At 46.7% G+C, this 19,628-nt stretch overlaps 1 protein-coding gene across 2 annotated transcripts in view; it reads right to left on the bottom strand.

The window, feature by feature from the left end:
• The window catches only part of COL27A1 (collagen type XXVII alpha 1 chain), a 146,191-nt gene that overhangs the window by 54,370 nt on the left and 72,193 nt on the right, over positions 1–19,628 (bottom strand). For both annotated transcript variants that reach the window (XM_027729914.2, XM_039387537.1), the window contains exons 17-26: positions 16,486–16,539; positions 15,722–15,775; positions 15,513–15,566; positions 14,450–14,503; positions 14,086–14,139; positions 12,162–12,206; positions 11,450–11,503; positions 9,997–10,041; positions 3,267–3,320; positions 415–468 (exon numbers count right to left, since the gene is read on the bottom strand). In XM_027729914.2, coding sequence (XP_027585715.2) covers positions 415–468; positions 3,267–3,320; positions 9,997–10,041; positions 11,450–11,503; positions 12,162–12,206; positions 14,086–14,139; positions 14,450–14,503; positions 15,513–15,566; positions 15,722–15,775; positions 16,486–16,539 — 522 coding nt within the window. The remainder of the gene's footprint in view (positions 1–414; positions 469–3,266; positions 3,321–9,996; positions 10,042–11,449; positions 11,504–12,161; positions 12,207–14,085; positions 14,140–14,449; positions 14,504–15,512; positions 15,567–15,721; positions 15,776–16,485; positions 16,540–19,628) is intronic.

The raw sequence follows: 19,628 nt of genomic DNA, 5'->3' as shown, positions 1-19,628 counted from the left end.
ACTGAGAGTGCTGCCCAAGCACCCCGCACCTCCAGCTGCTCAGGCAACTTGGGATGTACACACAGAGCCCTGTTCCCAGACTCTGTCTCTTCAGGAGCCAGGATGCTTGGGAACAGGCAATCCTTGAGTTCCTGGTTGTCTCCACTTGACACAGCAGGTCCTCAGCTGATGGAGCTGCAGAACACGCCTCCAAACCCAGTGTTTCTCTGAAGGGGAGACTGCAGGACACAACTGCTGGGGAGAGGTTACACCTCGATATCCAGCCAGTCAGATGGCCATTCCCACTCCCACAGAGAGAGGAGGAGCTTGCAGCTGTTGTCATGTAACTAAAGGATCAGGAGAAGCTGCACCCTTGGCCAGGACAGAGACAGAGAGGCAGCAGCAAGAGCGAGAGAATGCAGACTTACTCCTTACCATCGACCCCTTGACTCCTGGAGGGCCAGGGGGTCCCACTGGGCCACGGTCACCCTAGGAGAGAGACAGGTGCATAGGAAAGGGTGCTCTAGAGCAATGAAACAATTTAAAAATCCACAAATTCATGTCTCTGCCACCAGCTTTCTACCAGAAAGGCTTCCAGCACAGAATGATCATCACTTTCTTTCTATCCATCTCATCAGAGTAGTTAAAGGACTACAAGAAGAATTAACTAATCCTCCATATCCAAACTGAAGGGATTTTACTCTTGCCATCAAACCACCAAGGTTTGAAGGAAACAGACCATGCACTGAAGACCCCCTTCAATTCCAAACAGTGCTAGGATTGAACCCCAGGAGATCTCCCCACCCCAGGCATGTCATCCCTGTTCTGCAGCATCATAATCCCTTCATGTGCTGGCATTTTCAGAGCCATGGATTTGAAAACTGTTGTTATGGGGCCTTGCTGAGAGCAGGGGGTCAAGCTGTCAAAAACCAGAGCCTGGTGCTTTCAGAGGAGACTGTAGGTGTTGTGGGGGAACTCCCTGTCCTATGGCTCATACTGAGACCTGGAGGTCAACAATGACCTGCAGGCCTGTGTTTATGAGGGGCTCAGTGTCAGATGACTCCACAACCCACCCTGAAGATACCATTCCTTCTGAAACAAGCCATCATTTGGCATTAAAAAACTTAATGTACCAAAAAATCACTCATTAATCCCAGAAGTCTTACTCATCCCCCCATGCAGGCCATCTCATTTCCCCTGAGTGCATCCTGGACCCAAGGAAAGGAGACAAGATGTAAGTCTCCACAAGCACCACTGTGACCCACTGACGTGAGGGTGACATGAAGGCACGGCTCTAGGAATGGGACAGTGAAAACTCCTGAGGGAGATGGTGGCAATTCCCACCACAGTTGCCTGTGCCCTCCCTCCAGCCCCAGTGATGTACTGGGAATTAGGTGTGTTACGTTCACATGCTCGAGGGGGACGAGGAAGGAGGATTTAGCAAATGCTGCCAAGTAGGTTACGCCCAAAATCTGACCTACCTTCCAACAGCTAAAGTGTAAGGGGAAATATTTGCTGGGCTTGGAGGAGCTTATTAAAAACAAACCCCCGAGTTTGTGTTGTCACCAGTTGGCCCTTGTAAACCAACGTACAGATTCTTTTCTCCCTGAATGGATGGATTTTATTAAGGATGTATTAACTGTATTGTTCTCTTTGATAATCTTTGGATTCTGCTTCAGTCTTAAGTCTTACAGCTCTCAGGATGGAGATTGCTGACTCAGCTATGTCTAATGAAAGCATATTTCCCACTTCATTTAGCTCACAAGAGCATAGTAAGCTGTAGGATACTATGCCAACTGGAGGCCTGGTTGAGGTTTTGATTTGATAATAGTTATTTCTGTCATCCCTAAGTTTGTCCTGGTGAGAAGTCTGATAGAAATCACAGCTGTGCTGAGCATCTCCAAGGGCAGATTTTCAAAGGACAGTCTGAGTTTGCCTTGACACCAATGTCATATCATCGTGTTACACAGTTGATCTGGAAGATGAGAATGGCTCACGTGGTCAAGGCTTTGGCATGGAAGTCATAGGGACAGATGTGAATTTAATGGAGCGGGAAAAAAGACCTTCCCATGTCTCCTGCATGGCAAACCCCTTATTCCTCATTCAATTAAGGGCTGCAGCTGCCATTGAGACAGCTCAATCAGGCACCAATTTTCTCTGTAACCACCCTGGACACATCACAGGCTCTTTATTCCTCTATTTTCCTTCTTTAAAACGCAGCTCATGTAGTGTAATTTCTCCTGTGCCTTGACAGCTTGGGCTGAGGCAACTTCTGCTCCTGCCCCACCAGAGTCCACAGTGTGGAATGGCCTTTCCAAAGGCTGCTGCAGACAGACAGTAAAATGCATCTGCAGCAAACACAGTATAACTGTCACAGAGTCTTTACATCATTACCCAGAGGACAGGGTTTGAAGTAATAAAAGTGAAAGAAAGCACTGATGTGTGGAATGCATCATTTTATGCTCTTTACTATCTTTACAGCTGGACTGTGAATAATTAAACCACCAATGAAAACCAGCAGCCTACAAGTGAGATAGGATGAGTGACATAAGTTATTTGTCTTTGGAAGATACTTCTGAATAAAATTTTACACTCTAATGGAAAACAAATTAATGTCCATTCACAGTTTTAGAGAAAATAAAGCCATTTTTCCACCCAGAAGAAACATATATCTGTACTGTACACAAGAGGGCACCAGCCCTTAGTGTGCCCAACGCAACCAGGGCCAGCTGGATGGAATGGTCCTCATCCAATAAAAGGGAAATATTTGAACCAGCCTTTGCTCAGATGGGTGGCTGCACTCTTGCACTTTCTCTGCACCTGGGAAATTGCTGAGACCTCTTGTTCAATGCAGCCTCAGCCCTGGTCTGTTCGACCCCACTGGCAACTCGGTGTGGGCTTGTGAGCACATCTCTGCACAGATCTGTAACCTCGGCCCCGTGGACTCCTCCCTTGACCAGGAACACAGGGCTGATGGGTCCCTCATTCTCATAAAAAACAGAACTGACTGTTAAACACAAGCTGTCTGGCACATTATGAATGAGGAAAGTAAAATTTTCAGAGGATATTTGACGGCATCTCCTTGGAGGGCAGCGCATATTAATTCCTAAATGAGACGTGGATGATTTTGGCCTGGCCCATGACTAGCTCAGACACCCTGGACATGCTGCATTCCCAGCTGGGTGTTGCACTGACACGAAAACTTAAATCTCCACAACATTTCTCCTGCCCCAGTCTCCCTCATCCTGTATAAGTTACAACAACCATTTCATTGCAGGCAATCTTACCTTTTCTCCCGCTATTCCAGGCTCCCCTACCGGACCAATGAAACCCATTAGACCCTGGGGAAAGAGAAAAGCACAATTAATTTTCGGTTTTACTCGCTGAGAAAGTAAACAGTTCCTTTGGTCCACCTTGCTGGTTGCAATAGCACAGCATCCCTTGTATAATGCTCAGTAATTCCTACTGGCTAGCAGAGCGGACGGAGTTGCTCCCGGCCATGGGAATGTCTAACTCCACAGCTGGTTCTGCTTTAGGTGCCAGCTGGAACGGCAGCACTAGGATCTGCAAGAACCACAACACACAGTATAGGGGATGAGTTAAGCATGTTCTGTAGGAAGAGGGAGTCCATAGTGTGTCTTTGTTTTGCGAGCTCTTCCTGAGACACCAGCGCAGCTTCTCCAAGAGCATCGATAGCGGGAGCTCCTGGGTTGCACAGAGACAGAGACTTGCCATCATTTTAGCTGCTGGACTGGGTAAGACTTCCTCTGGGTTAATCTGAGCCCTTTGTGCAGAGTAATTTTGCCCTGGATAGTGTCACGCTGCTGGGATGCCAGTAGGAAATAAAGGTCTCCTCAGCCACAGGGGCCAGCAGGGCAGTGGATCCAGCACACTGCTCAGAAACTATCTTGGAAAAAAACTCCAGCCTAAACTTGGGATTTAAAAACGTTCGAGATAACGAAGAAGCAAACAGAACTGCTTTTAATTAGGAAGATGGAGACAGATACAATCTCAAGCTAGGATTCCTGAGAATTAAAATACAGCAGCCTCCCTACCAGCTGCAGTGGTTTCTGGCTCTGGAGATGCAAGGGACTGTCCCCTCTGTCACCACAGGCGCTCGCTCTCACTACACGGTTCTCATGGCCTTGTCCTGAGCCCCAGCAAGGGTCACTGGGAGACAGATATCTATATTTAGCTCCTCCAGTGAGTCTGTAACTTAAAGGGATTCACCTCCTGTTGAAACACTTCATAACCTGCCCACACTTGGCATGGGTGCTGTCAAATGAAGCCGTGCCCCAGCTTGTTTGATTTTAGTCTGATCAGTGCTGGTGGGTGGTTGCTGAGCAAGTCAGAGCCAGGAGACGGATTCTCCAGTGGTACCATCCTGCTCTTCCTCTTTCTTTTTTTTAGAATAATTTGAAATCTTCAAGATAAATTGTGAAGTTCCTCTATGCAAGAACAAACACAACGGGAGAAAAGCTTCACCAGCAAGGCAACTTCCGGAATGTGATGTCAGAAGAGGGTGAGCTATTCCCCCGCTGTCTCCTTTCTGAGGGAAACAGTGAGAAAAGAAGGAAAAGTTTCCTCTCTGTACTCCTACTGCATTGCTTTCCCCATTCCCAGCTGGCCTGACACGTGTGCAGTTTGTAGACAAGCTCTCTGCAGCCTATGCATTGTTGTGGGTCTGTCTGCACCCGTGCAGTGACAGGGTGAGCTGATACTGCCCAGGTACAGAGGAGCACCCAGCACCCAGAGCAGCCGCTCACAGGCTGTGCAACTCCTGCCACCAAAAGCCTCTCCCTTCCCATGAAGTTACATTCACAATGCAGAGATACAGCACAAAATAACCAGCCTCATCATTCTCCCACGTACGTGAGGCTCAGCAGACCCGTTCTGAGACAGAAGACACAATATGGGTCACTCTCGGATGACTTTTAGAGAGAACAGTGTCTGATGATGACTCTGAACACTGAGAGGCTTCATGCATTAACATTCTTCATGTGGTGCAATTAAAAGCCATCCTTTGAGCATCTCTGGAGACAGGAGCTCCTCGCTGAGACATGCTGAGGGGCTCAACAAAGGCATTGCTCAAAGACACGCAGCTGGCTTCACCTCTTGCAGGGAGCAGCCACACACTCTGCTCTGAGTTTGCACTTGTCACTCTGGCATGGGAGCAACATCCAGGTGAAAAGTATTTGGAAAAACTCACGAGAGAAGGCAAAGAGCTCAGTGGGGACATCAGAGCCTGGAGTTAGATGCTTGCGTTGGAAATTCATGCAGAGATGGTGTCCGGGGGACTGGTGTGGCACTGCACCATAATGGAAATATCCAGGGATTGATTGTCACCGACCCTTTTGACATCAACGCTGAAACAGTCTTTACTTGAATCAGTCTTTGTGTCTGAAGCTGAGGCAGTCTCAGAGCACAAGGGTGCCATCACAGCCAGGTTGCATGGACAAGACACAGGAACCAAAGGAAGAGCAGGAAAATTTGCGACATCTGCCTATGCGAGTTTGCCACCGGGTGGCATCGCTGAAGGCTGCTGGATCAATGATCCTTTCGATTAGACACAAGTGCAGACAATCAACTGCATCCAGTTACTGAAATTTTCCTGCAGCTCAAGGCTATGAAGAAGGCAAACATTAAGGCAAAGAAATGAGATGCCACAGGAAATGCATTGCTAGGCAAAAATAGACAATATGGCAAGAAAGAATAGATCTGTTGCTTCATTTCCAATTTCTCAGAAAACTGCAGAATTGTCTCTCCTGGGAAGATGCTCTTTAAGATATTTCTGGTTGCTCAAGTCAGTCCCAGCAGAATAAGATAGATCCCTGCTCTGCAGCAAGTGTTGGTGCCATTCAGAACAAGACTGTTTCAAAAGCCCTTCTGAGGGGCCCTCCATATCCAAGGTCAGGCTTGAAGGCCAATCTTCTGACACACTGTCCATGGCAGCATCAGCTTCCACCCTGAAAAGTCTCTAAGGAATCTGGGTCATGGAGCGAGATGTACTGGTGGTGCTTCCCAAGGCAGTCTGCTGGTGCTCTGCAGATGGGTTTGCAGGGATTGCAGCAAGCCAAGAGCCCCCCAGCCCCAATAAAACTCCTGAGACCCCTCTTGCTGTCACAGATGTGCTGTTTGTTATGGCAGCTTGTGCAGAAACATGAACCTGCTGCATGGATAAACATCAGGGTGGAAGGAGAGCACAGCCAACATTTCTGGTTTTCACTCCAAAAACAGGGAAAATTCTGTCTGTGCTGGTGCATCATGTTTCTGCTTGAGGGAAGATGTCCCTGCTCCCTGTGTGCCCAGCAAGAGGAGCATCCCACAGCAGAGCAGGGACCCTGCAGCATGGCCAGGCTTCCAGCACAGCAGCTCTGCAGTGTTTGCAGCCAGCACTGTCTGCACTGGGCTAAATTAACTAACCTTGCTGTGTCTGTGAGCAGACACAAATCGAGATAGATATGTCTAGGCCAAATAAATCTCAGTAAATTATTGGGAGCGTATGAAACAACTGGGGGAGATTGGGTAATGACGTTCTTCACCGGCCAAAATGGGATATAGACACTAAAGGGAACACAAGGAGATTTAGGTTTTAACACAAAAACATTTAGGTTTTAAGAACCAGAAAAGCCACTGATGGCAAACGTTTAATCAGAGCAGACATGAATTGTGGCCATTACACTGAAATGGCTCCGGCGCAACATATTTTTCCCAGGTTCCCAGGGTTGAAAAGAGGGCCTGCATCGAACACGACTCCAGGCAGTGTGTGTAATGATGCACGTGAAGTCCCAGCAGCGGTGGCTGCCCGGATAAAGGCCCACAGTATACAGGAAAGAATGTAAAACATTTATATTAGACGGGGAGTTCAGCATGTCACTCGTGATTCAGTCTGCTGTATTCCCCAGCCAAGGGCATGGCGGAAAAGGGATGGAGATTGTTAAAAAGTTGCTGGGGGCTTGAGGGGAAGGAAAGGGGGGGACTGGTGGGTTGTAATTCCTAACTCCTGTCTCGCTTTCCCCATTTATTGTCCAGCCCTGTCATAATTAAGCCCCCCTTCTTGGCTCCATCAACAGAGAGCAAGTCAGCAATGAAGCCTTGAATAAATCATAGCCCATTTGAGAGAAACAACCGACCGGCGAGCCCAGCGTGAGCAGGGTCTCCCAGGGACGGGACCGCCAGTCGCTCCCAGCGGGAACCGATCACGGCCTTTCTGTTTTACTGGTTCGCTAGAACTCAAAACAAAACAAACCAGGGACAAAGGACGGGAGGGAGTAAATGTACAATCCTCCCATTCAGATGAAAGAAAGGGAAAGTAAAACAGTAAATATCACAGTTTAAGGGAGGACGCTCTGACCCGCAAAGAACAGCCATGTGGTTTAACCCCCTGTGCTCCGGGTTCAGCCGTGCCCTGGGGCCGCGTGGGGCTCCTGCCGCGAGGGAAGGGAAGGTGGAGACACGCTGTCAAAACACCGTGTCCCATCACAGGGGCCGTGAACACCACAGTGCCCATAAATCCCTGAAGGAGAGGCCTGGAGGTCAGAGACGCTCCAGAGGGGAAGGTAAATGTGGTGGGAAAGGCGCAGCTCTAAGATGTGGGAAAGGCCATTGCAATTCCCTGCTCGGTTCTTGGTAACCCACTTGACCTTGGTCAAGTCAACAGGTATCTCCCCCTCCTCCTTTGGAAGGGAAAACACATTAAGGAGATAACTGATGGAGTTGGTGTCCTTTGACAAATTATTTTAGAATATTGGTATTGGGACAACATGCTTCCCCCTTAAAGGATGAGAGACCCCCAAGGGGCCATGGGGTGACTGCCCTTCCCAGCACAGTGAGATGGGTGCGTGGCTGACACTGACACTGCCCTGCGAGTGAGCAGGGCTGTCACTTCTTGTGCAGGGGGAGTGACTCAAACTCCTGCTGTGACAGGACCCCCTCATTTCCATAAAGGATGTTAGTCAAATGAAGCCTCTTTCAGCTCTTCATGAGTATTCTCTTCATGGGCACAACTCTTCATGGGTATTTCCAGTCTCTAGTGCTGAGCAGGGGGTCCTTGGGTAGCCCCCTTTTCCAGTTTGCCATCCTGTCTGCTGCAGGGTGTTGCTTCTCCCACAGGGCTGTCTGACCTTCAGCATGGACACTTTGGTGACATCCTCCTGCTGTGCATTCCCAGTGCTGGGACAGGAAGGTTGGTGGCCTTGGCCAGAGGCCCCGTATTCCTCTTCATATTCTTCTGACTCCATCTACAGGCAAGGAAGGGTTAACCCACACATTTCCAGGGTACTGGGGCGCCCGGCAGCTGGAACCCTTCCAGCACATGAAGACAACAAGCATCTCATGAATAAACTTCCCGAGTCTGTGTCCTTGCAATGGAAAAACAGTGCATCAGGGACTGCCCTGTGGCTTAAAACCTCATTTTTCAATGAAAGCTCAAAGATCACTGAAACTTACTGAAACTCCCATGTCTTCCTAGACATATGTCCCTGAGAAAGGGAAGAAAGCTCCAATGAGATGGATGGCTGATCTCGTGTTGTTAAGCCAAGGGTTTCCACTCTGAGAGAACCCATATGGTGGGCAGAGCAGGAGGACTGAAAAGAGTGACCACTCCTATTGTGGAACAGAAAACACCAAGGTCTCCATGAGAGAAAACAAGGTGAGGCGATGGTGTCTTTTAATGCCAGGTGACCTGGGTAGCTCAACCTCTCAGAGCTCTGGAAAAAACAAACTCAGTCCCAACACCAACTGCTGAAGTTTAAGTGGAAGGAAGAATGAAACCCTGACACTCCAGCATCATTCAGCAGAGGTGTGATGGGAAAGGATGTTATTTCTCATTAATCTGGTGAGATGTTTTTGTTCTAATGACTTGACTGGTTCGGAAATGGAAACTCTTTCTTGGGTGATATTTCTAGACAGAGACTAATTGACTAAGAATAACACAGGCAGTTTTCCTACCACTGTGCTGGTTTCAGTGTCAGCAGAGGCCAGCTGTGTTTTCTTTTCAATGAACAGTGCCTACAGTTCTCATCCAAGGTCAGTCCTGAGGGATGTTAAAGAATAATAATCCTAATGATGCTTTGTCCTTCAAGGACAACATCTTGTTAAGGATCTCAAAGCACTTCTAAATATTCATTTTAACAGTATCCACAGGTGCCTGAGAACAGGAGGCACTGGGCTAAGCACTGTTTAGGGCTGTCTCACACCTAAAGGGGAAACTGAGGAACAGAGGACTGGAAGGTGTTGCCTGAGATAATACACTATTTGATAAAACTGCACCTAGAACTCAGACATGGGGAACAACTTTGCTCCTTCAGTAGTTGCTCTTCATGAGCAAATTAACAACAGTAATACAGAAATGTCTCTAATTTCCAAATAGAAATAATCACCCTTGATATATACTGAGACTCATCAGGTTGCTGGTACTGAAAAAGGCCTACCTTGGCTTCTTAGACTTGCTTGGTCAGACAACCATGGAAGAAGTGATCCCCAGCTGTTACATACAGGAGAAAGGACAGCCAGAGAGGCTGGCAAGCTAAACAAAACCCAACTGGCTGACCATCCAGCAGGGAAAGCGTTGGGAAGGACATTTGTGGTGAGATGCAACACCCGCTTTGCCAGGGCCGGCTGCCACAGCCAGCTTGGTGTGGTCATGTGGGAACGCACAGAACATGTTGGAGGCTCCATGGCTGCAATTTCAGGGTTGTTGGTGGACAAGTTGGTTGGTTTCAATCACAGAGACATGGGAAAAATTGTTTCTTTTTCCTTGATGCCTGTGGTTCCCCTGAAGCCTTCAGGGATGATGCACGTCCTGGGCTGCCCCAGCTGAACGTTCTCTATGGAAGTACAGTGAAATGCAGCTCGGTGCCTCTCTTCCCCTCAGAGCACCCAGCTGGAGCACAGGGGCTATGGACAGCTTTGAGGTGGCCAGAAGCCCCTGCCCACCATACTCTGCCTCTGCTCTGGACATTCAGGAGACACTGTACACAGGAGTTTGCCAAACAGACAAGAAAATAAGGAGTTTACCTGCTCACCAACTTTCCCTGGTCGGCCACGGTTTCCTGGCTCACCCTGCAGGACAAGGAGACAGGACACATGGGTTACTTGGTGCTGCCAGTCACGCCCTCAGTATAACATGATTCTTTGTACACCCATGATTTGGGCTGCTGTGTTTGAATCGTGGACAATCTGTGAGAAACATTCTTGCAAAAACAACTGTGACTTGAAAGATAATTCAAAGCAAGAAACACAGCTGACACAAACATGGAGCAAACACTTGTTCTGGAGGGAAATGCCCCCAAAGCAGCTGGTCCTGCTGTAGTAAAATAACCTTCAGAGAACCACATTGAAACATAAGCTGTCTACTGTCCTGTGGCATAGCCTAGTCCTGGTTGCTTTATCCCAATGTTTAATAAGGCATGAGTTCCCATCAGGGATGTTCCTGAAGTTGGGGTGTCTCTGACCCATAATATCTCAACCTGAATGACTGAGTAAAACACAGATGAAGACAGAAACACACCAGCAGAAGGAAAAGAGTAGGAATGGCCTCTGATTAACCAGAGGATTTGAGGATCTAAGGAAAGCAAGAGTGCAGATCCCATAGGCAGGTGATTTTCCTGAACAGCAGAGGAGAAGGCATCCAAGAAAATTCATTTGCTAGTGGAAGAGTCACAGTAATAAAAGACTTATAGGCAATGCTGAACCCTGATTCTGCTCTTGGAAAATCTCAAACAGGGAGACACTGTCACACGGAGCATCCAAATGAAACCAGAGCAAGAACTCACGTGAGTTAAATCACATTGCAGGATAAAGGAGTTCAGAGCACGAGAATAATGTGAAAAAAGCAGGAGGAGGTGAATTTCCAACCCACCAGGGATAAGGGCAGCCGTGGCAGCACGCAGAGGTGGTTGGAGTGCCCCTGGATGGGCCATCCAGAGGCCAGGCTCACCATGGATCAGTATTGTCTCCGGAACAGCAGCTGTATTTTCTCAGTAGGCAGATACTCCAGATGTGCTGCCAGACCACATTTTTGCTATTTACTGTTTGAAGAGGTTGTTTTTGTTGGGTTTTCTCTTTCCTTTTGAGTGTGGGTTTGTGGAGCGCACTGCCCTGGGATGGCTCCTGCTGCTAATTAGGCAGCAAAGATAGGAATGATGTGCATTGTTTTAGAACAAAAACGTGGAGGAGCAATGGAAAATGAGAGGAGATGATGGAGGGGGGAGTTGGTTAATATCAAAGGAAGAACACACTTGTTTATAATAAAGGACATGGCTTAAAAAATGCTCCATCATTCTTTTTGCTGAAGAAACAAGCAGAAACTGAGACCCCAGAATTCTGAGAAAAAGAGAAACCCTCAGTTCCCTTGTACTCTCTAGAATGAACACTCGAAGAATGGTAACGGTCAGAAAAGATACTTCCCTCTTCCTTTCCTCCTTTCCACCCACTGTTTTTCCTGATCATAAATGAACTCTTTCCTCACCTTTGAACCACTGGGACCAGGTGTTCCAGGAAATCCCTTCCTGCCAGATCGACCCTGAAATACATAGAAAAACCATGAACATCAAAAGCTTGCAGCAGGCTTGGTCACAGCAGTGTCTGTGAACTTATATGGTGCAGCTTGTATGATTGCAAGATAAAAAAATAAAGATTAAACGTTTATTTTCTGATCCACCTATTACCAATTTTCAGGATGTTTTACTCTCCTGCAATGGCAGTTATGTACAGACCCATTACAAAATCCTGAGCTGGCAAACTCACAGATATGATAATATTCCTTTTTGCTTCTTCTAACTGTGCTTGTGTGATACATAACAGAGGTCAAAAAGACTCTCTCTGACTGTCCAGCTTTTCCTTCTACCTACTGAAAAATACTATAAATCAAGGAAGAAACATCAGAGATGGTTTCTGGTCCATGTGCTTCATCTTGAGGATGAACTATTTAAACGTCAGAGAGTTTTTCAAGGTCTGAGACTTTAAGCAAGTTATAAACTCAACACTCTGTGCAAGATATTTCCTGGACTTCCAGCCATCCTGGATCAAGCACTTGGACAGAGCCCTTGACATGACAATATTTCATAGCGGGGCAGTTTACTTCCCAAACCAGGAGGCTTGAAGCCTTATGTTAATTTAACTACAATTCCATTGCAGGGTTATCAGAGCTGGTAATAACTGAGTAAATGACCGAAACCTACCTCTGGGCCAGGGACTCCTGGTGGTCCTAAGGGTCCTTCATCTCCCTGAGGTGGAAAGAAATTAAAATAAAAGACAAAGTAGTAATTTGGACTCAACAGGCAGCTAAAATGAAATGTCTGCAGTATGAGCAGCAGCTAAACACAAGCTGTGTGCTCAGCTGTCACACTTTAACAACTGAGTCCTTCTGTAGCTCAGAGCAGGTAGCTCAGCATCTCTGAGGTTTCTCATCTCCCTTCCCCATCTCAAGAAAAAAAAGATTTAAAGTCAAGTCCTGCCAGTGAAGGCCATCCAAAATTTGACCAAGGAAACACCAGGCTGGATTTGGCCTGTAGGGTGCCCTGGACATTCTGACATGACTCTGCTTCATTTGATTTGGCAGGGATGCGAATGCTCTCCACTCTTTTTCTTTCTTCCCCCAATCCTCCCCCTCCCTGAAAAAAAAAAAGGGTGTTGCAAAATTTCCCACAGAACCATTTGGCAACTGTATGAAGGTTTCCCTTTTGCTTTCAAATGGGACTCCACATGCTGCAAGATGGAGCTATCACAAAATCTCACACAGCAATTGGACTCGGTCCTCTCCTTTGGCTCTACACCAATTTCTAATGCGATACGATCAGACCTACAGTTTCTAAGAGACCTTCAATTAAGCTTCACAAAAATTATCTCAAGTGTCTAAAACCAAGTGCCAAGAGAGAAATTAAAAGTGCCCCTGGCAGCCACGGTCTGGCTGCTCTCATTTCAGTGGCCAGCCAGAATAAAGGGGCACTGGCGGGATGAGGATGGGACTGGGAGTCAGGAACCCCAACAAGCCACCCACAACATGCCACATTTCCAATCTGATGTCATCCAGAGCCCTGACCTAGTACCTGGGTAACCTCAGCAGTAAGGGCACAGTGCTGTGCTCTGGTGCACACTCACAGTCCTTCGGCACAGCTCGTGTCGAACTCCATGTCCATGTCTTTGGTCTTACTCTTACACTCACTAACTAGAGTAAATTGAAGGCAGCTTGGTCATGCCTGCCTGAACCTGGAATGCAGGGCTTCGGTTCCCTTTGTAAATTGCCTAGAATAATTTTTTCCCCTATTTCAGTGCAAATAAATGAGCTCATTTGCATTAATCCCATTTAGAGAACAAGCAGAAGAGTTCCCAGAAAAAGTTAAGAATTATTAGTGCTATTAAAACGAGCTCCTGCCCATGCGTGTGCTCAGTATTATTTACACAACGTCTCATGACTCCTGACAAACAGCTTACACTGGCCTAAGTGAGGGGAAACTACACTGAAATCACTGGAGTTACAACAGGATAAACAGAGCACTTGGACCTTCTCTGCTGCTGCTAAAATATATTTGCAGCTTCAGGACAATTAAATCAAGGTCAATTGTCCCTTCTTAATGACTGCAAGTGGAATGAAGCTTCAAGTTCTGATGTGATGAGTGAAAGCTGCAAGCTCTGATGTATCTCTGCAGAGCAGCAATTCTCATTTTTGCACTCTTGTTACAGAGGGATGTCGCTGTGTGTGAAAAAGTGGAGGCTGCAGGTCTCATAGTTGAAAGAAAATGCACTTAAAAGGAGCAGAAAGCAAAAGCCAGGTCAGGGCATGTCTGTGCAAGGGGATGTGCAGGGAAAAGGGCACTAATGCCCATCTGGGGGTGGAGGGACAGGCTTCAAAAGCAAGGGCAGTGCAGGGTTTAGGATCAGTAGACACCAGCAGTGACTGGAAGCAAAGATGACAGGACCTGGGGATCACACAGCTTAGGGGAAGCTTCTCTTCTGCGTGTCTCTCATCACTCAATACAAGCACTTGCTTCCAGTTTCAGAGGGACCAGAGGATTTCAAGCTGCAGACACATTTCAGCATGCATTAATCTACAAAATTCAACCTTGTTCTTTAAATCCAATCTGCCTTTGGGCTGAGGACACTCACCTCCTGTCCAGGCAGTCCTCTTGGCCCAGGTAAACCTCGTGCTCCTGGCTTTCCCTGAGAAAGAGTCAAAGGAAAAGATACTCAGAAAATAGAAACATAAGCTCAGAAGGGCAATTAAAATGAGAAAGTCTCTTTCACAGCCACGGGACATTTTCCAATGTCAATTTTGTTACAGAAAAAAAAGATTTGAAAAAAAGAAAACACTGCACTTGGAGGGACCTCAAACCAAACAGACCAAGCTGAAATGCTGGCCAGGACAATCTTCAGGAACCTCCAGGGTTTTCTCTCTTTCCCCCTTCCCACTACTTTGTTTTCCCTGGCTGCTTCCAACCCCACACAGAGCTGAAGTCTCTGTTCCACTCACCTTCAGACCTTCAGGACCGTTTTCTCCTGGTGGGCCAATGTCACCTGGAAAGCCCTGAAGAAAACGAGGAACAGTCAGGATGCACAGGTGGAATAAGTGTCACCCTCTGTGAGAGTGTTAATTCAAAGCTAAGGGACAAGACATGTTTCATGCTGGCAGTGTCCATGTGTGGGCCATGGCATGGCTTTGGGGGACAATGGGACACGGAGCAGTGCTGTGGGTTTGATGGAAGAGCTGCCTTTCCCAGCAGCTCCCTTTAGGTCCATCTTCTTACAAGATTTATTGCAGCGAGGGCCTCCCTGTCATCACACAGCTAAAAATGGCAATTTGGATTTTAATTAATCTTTATGAGTCAGGGCATAATCTCAGTGTTCTGAGGAGGAGCTGCAGCCTCGGTGACAAAGGGGAGCAGGCGAGGAATTAGGAAAGGTGTTGACACACTCATTAGCTGCCGCCAAGACGTGGCTCCTTTCCACCCACCAGCCCTTCACAGAGGAAACAAAGGAATCTGTGGTTATTTCCAATGGCAACAAAGGGGAATGATTGCTAAGTGGCAGCACTCAGACCTTCCAGACCCTGCAAAATACCAGAGCACTGATGAGGGGAAAGTAGACCACCAGTTGTTCTGGAAGTGGCTCTCCAGCAGCATCTTACACACATTGCCTGGTTCCTTAGGAAGGAAAAAAATGACAATATGCTGGGGAAAGCTCATCCTAAGTTTAAGGTATTTTTTGATAAGGACAATAATTTTTTTCTACTTCAAATGGTATTTCATGGGGGAAAAATGGAAAAAAATCCCTCCATGATACCTATGACAAAAAGTGGAAGGAAAAACCAGGGAACCATGAGATGCAGAATAGGTCATGGACCCATCTTGATCCTTCCTATCTCATCATCACTCATGTACCATCATACCCTAGTAGAGAAGTGAAGCCCTAGGTTGGAAAGAGAGGGGTAAGTGGAAAGAGATGCAACGGGAGACACGTCTGGGTTTGCTGAAGACTGGGTGTGGCACAAGTTACCAAAGAAAAAAGGGATGTAAGAAGGAAGTGGTGGGACATACCTCAGGGCCAGGTGGTCCTGGAAACCCAACTGGACCTTTGTCACCGACTTTTCCCTGTAGAAATCAGAAAAATATGGAGAAAAGTGAGTTGGCTCCTGGCTATTGGCTTTCCTGTTTAGAACAGCACACCCCTGCCAAGCTGCCTTTGCAGCTGGGCATGGAACCTTCAGAAAGGGAGAGCAGGAAGCAGAAGATGCTTGGTTACTTACCAGGGGGCCTGCTTTCCCTCGTGCCCCAGGGACCCCAGGCAAACCCTGGCTGCCCTGAGAGAGACACATTTTTTTCAGAACACAATGAAGCACCAAAAAAAAACCAATTCCCTGGGCTCCATCTCCTCTGCTGAAGAGAGAAGAACGTCTCTTTAGGGCTGAACTCAGCCCTGCATGGAGCTGTCACAGATGCACTAATGTCAGTGAGATGTTTCTGCTGAAGATGGGGCTGAATTTAGCCCCAAAGAACACACGAACTGCTGCAGTTGGCTGTGGCTCAGAGCCACGCAGCCTCCAGTGCAGTGTTTTGTACATTTGTCAGCCACAGTCAGTATCATATCATAGTCGCAGGGGAGAAGTCATTTGCTCAGAAGTTACACAGGGCATTAAGTGCTTCCCTGGGTCAGGGTTTAGGTTGCTGCACTGAGCAGACAAAAACTCCCAGCCTGCAGCCGCTGGACCACACACATTCACACCCATCCCCATCAGCCCCATCACTTCCAATTTCTGCGAGAAGACGTGGCCCTTTGTACAGAAACCCCCCAGCAGAACTGCTTTTGCTCTAACAACAAAATCCGTACACTGACATGAATTTTAAGAAAGGCACAGCATACCCCAAATGGGAACTATCCGAGCAGGGGAACCTGACAGCAGGATGCAGCTAATTCCAGCTCCTCGTGGATTAAGAGGAGCTGAGAAAGCTGGTGGCCACACATACTGCTGTGTAAGGGGAAAAGAATGGTGGGGGAAAGAAAAACAATTACCTTGTCTCCTTGGAAGCCGATATCTCCCGGAACACCTGCTCTTCCCTGATCACCCTGGGTACACATCACCAGAGAGTTAAAATAGGCAACAGCAACAGCCAAAACGCCCGGGTCGATGCTCTTGTACAGTGAAAGTCTCAGCACCAGCTCCACTCAGAACTGAACTGCTGGCAAGCTGCAGATCATGCTGAGGGCAACAACAACCCTGAACAAAGCGTGCATTTCCCAACCTGATTCTAAAGTGATAAAAGAAACTGCAGGAGACAGAAAACTATGATTTCCCAAGCATTGTGTATCTGTAGAGACTGAAAGAGGAGAGACTACATTCCTCTGTCTGACAGCGGCAGTGAAGGTGGTGAAGTGTTAAATTCAGCTGAACAGAAGACTTTAGTTTGCAATGAATGGACCTTTTCTCTCACAGGGCTCTATAGAAAAGAAAACAATCTTCAGAGTTTCTGTGAGCATATCCTAGTGCTGGCATCAACCATCAATCCTCTTCCATAAGAAAACAAAAGTAACTTCTAGTAACGCTTTAGTACCATCTCACTGCCAATATCTGGGCTGAGATTCCCTGGGAGGGGTAGGCTCTTTGGACCATCACAACAAATTCTGACTCCCTGGGTAGAAAATAAGTATCCCTGAAGGTTTTCCAAGGAGCAGTGGACTACCTTGCATTGGCTCTTAGCCCCGCTGTGAGCAGCTTGCTGGACCAGATGACCTCCTGATGCCCCTTCCAAACTCATTTATTTAGTGATTTACTTAAACAAAGGATGAGTCAATGATGGGGCAGAGAAAGGAAAATTCTACTTGGGAAGTCAAAGGAGGAATGACTATAATAACTCCGTACCATGACAAGACCCAACAAAAATAGCTGTTAGAGGAACTCTGTCCCATGCACAGCACACGCCTCTGAACTTGGCTTCCCAGCAAGGGAACGAGCCACACCAGAGCACGGAGCTATACATTTAAACATGGTCCACATGGAAGACATATGGAGTCCTGCAACAGAGCCAAAGTCTACAGAGAGATGACAGAGGAAGTCTCCTTCACTCCAGAAAAACCACCCGCTACCAGAGAGCTGAAATAATTGTAACTACTATGGTAACATGCAGGGGATAATGAAATTGTGGACGGTTAAAGTTGGATTTGGGAAAGACTTTTCAAAGGCAATTTTTTCGGAAGAAGAATAATTAAGAACTATGCAGATTCAATGATGGAAACACTTCATGGATCCATGCTAAATTTGCTTGAATGTTTTGGTAAATGTTCCCGGAACATTTCACTGAACCATCTTCAAAACAAATCTTTTATATAGCGAAATTAAAATGTTGCTGCTAAAAAAAAAAAAAAAGTTAAATTGATTTAACTCATTTGTTTTTTAACCTAAAATATTTTAATTTGACTCAAATAACCAACATTTTGCTTCATCTAAACTATTTTCCATCTAGTTATTTTTTTTTTGACAATGCAAAATGGAAACAATCAGCTCTTTACACAGCTTCAGTTCAGATGAACCCCGTGTATTAGATACAATAAAGATGGTAAAAAAACTGCTGTATGACCCAGCTCATTTCCAGATTTCTCTCATCTTCTCTGAATTTTCTACTTTTTTTATTTAGTCCAAAGCTTAAGCCACTGAAATCTACTTAATTCTGGCTCCCGACAGAAGACAGCATGAAAACAGCTTTTCTGGAAAGTGAGAGGTTGGCTCTGAGGTTTGTCTTTATCATCTATTCTGAGGGTCAAAAAAGAAAGATTACTTTTTTTCATTAAGCAGTTTTCTACCCAGTCAGTAAATGGCCATTTAAATACCATTTTGGAAGAAATACTTGGACATTAAAAAATGACTACTGTAAGAAAAGAGTTTCCTGAGCACAGCAAAAGGCAGGAACAAATCTTTATCTCTGACCTTCAGGAAAAATGGGATAGTGGCAGCCTGACAGGAAAACCAGCTTTCAAACAACTCTGAGAAATGGGCATTGGAGAGGGTAAGAAGGAAGCAGGGAAGACAAAACACATCTTTTATCTTGAGCTGGACTTGACCACAAGATGTTCACGTGTTACTGAGATAGCACAGCAAAATGTCACGGCATGAATGATCCATCTCTGGCTGTTAATATCTGAAACCAGAACTGAGGACCAGGGCATTGCTTTTCACCTGCCTTGACTCGGGGTCTGTGTCCTTAAAGTGAGGGAAGAAATATGGAGGAAAGAGGTCAGGCATGTTTATTATTAAAAACCGGGATGCCGAGATGACGAAATGGGTCTGCAAGGACTTTGCTTATGGGGGAGGAAAAGGAATGTAGAATCTGAAATTACAAACAGGCTCTGCCCATGGGATGTTGCCTGTGTTTCATGTTTCACCTATAAAAAGAAATGCAGCAGCAGAAACCCCGAGGCCCTTCGTAACCCAACACGAACAGAAAGGGGATACGAGGGAAGGGACCAACCCACGGCTACGAGGGGTGTTCGCTGTCTGTGGGGTGTGTTTGCTGTCTGTGGGATATATTTCCTGTCTGTGGGATGCAGAGGAGGTCACTGTGCAAAAAACCCTCCTCATTTTGCCCTCAGCTGGGCATCTCTTCTCCCTTTGTGCTCAGCACAAAGGCAGCTAACACTGCACAACTCCAGAGGTATTTGCCTGAGCCATGTCCTTCACAAGTTACAGATGTCCTGATTCATAAAAATCCTTCATGTGAACAAGTAGCTGGGATTTCCTCCGCTTCCTCCACCTTTCCCCTGCACTCATCACCCCACGTGGTCTTCTCAAGGCCACTCTTTATTTCAGGGTTATGCAGTAATTTCACTTCTTCCTGTAAGAGCAGCACAACCCTCGCTGCCCCCTCTCCTTGCCTCCGTGAAAACACAGAAATGGAAACAGAAGGATGACCCATCCTGTGGGGAGACTGAAGCCGTAAAATACATCATTAAATTCTGGATGACTCCAGGAAGAGCTGCAAACCATCTGGTTTACTGCAACAGCAGTGGCTGGGGAAATACTGGAGATAAACAGAGCAGTTTGTGTAAAGTGATGGAGATTAATGTACAGGAAGGTTAATTTTGCTAAACAATGATTTAAATCTTGGTGATTCTTAATATAGTAAACTATTTATTCCAAGAAGCAGACAGAAGAGTCCACGGGC

This window comes from Pipra filicauda, unplaced genomic scaffold, assembly GCF_003945595.2.
Source record: "Pipra filicauda isolate LSUMZ 115617 unplaced genomic scaffold, ASM394559v2 scaffold121_size3267253_pilon, whole genome shotgun sequence".
Lineage (NCBI taxonomy): Eukaryota > Metazoa > Chordata > Aves > Passeriformes > Pipridae > Pipra > Pipra filicauda.
The sequence above is the reverse complement of the archived record's forward strand: the minus strand, read 5'-3'. Positions and strand labels throughout refer to the sequence as shown.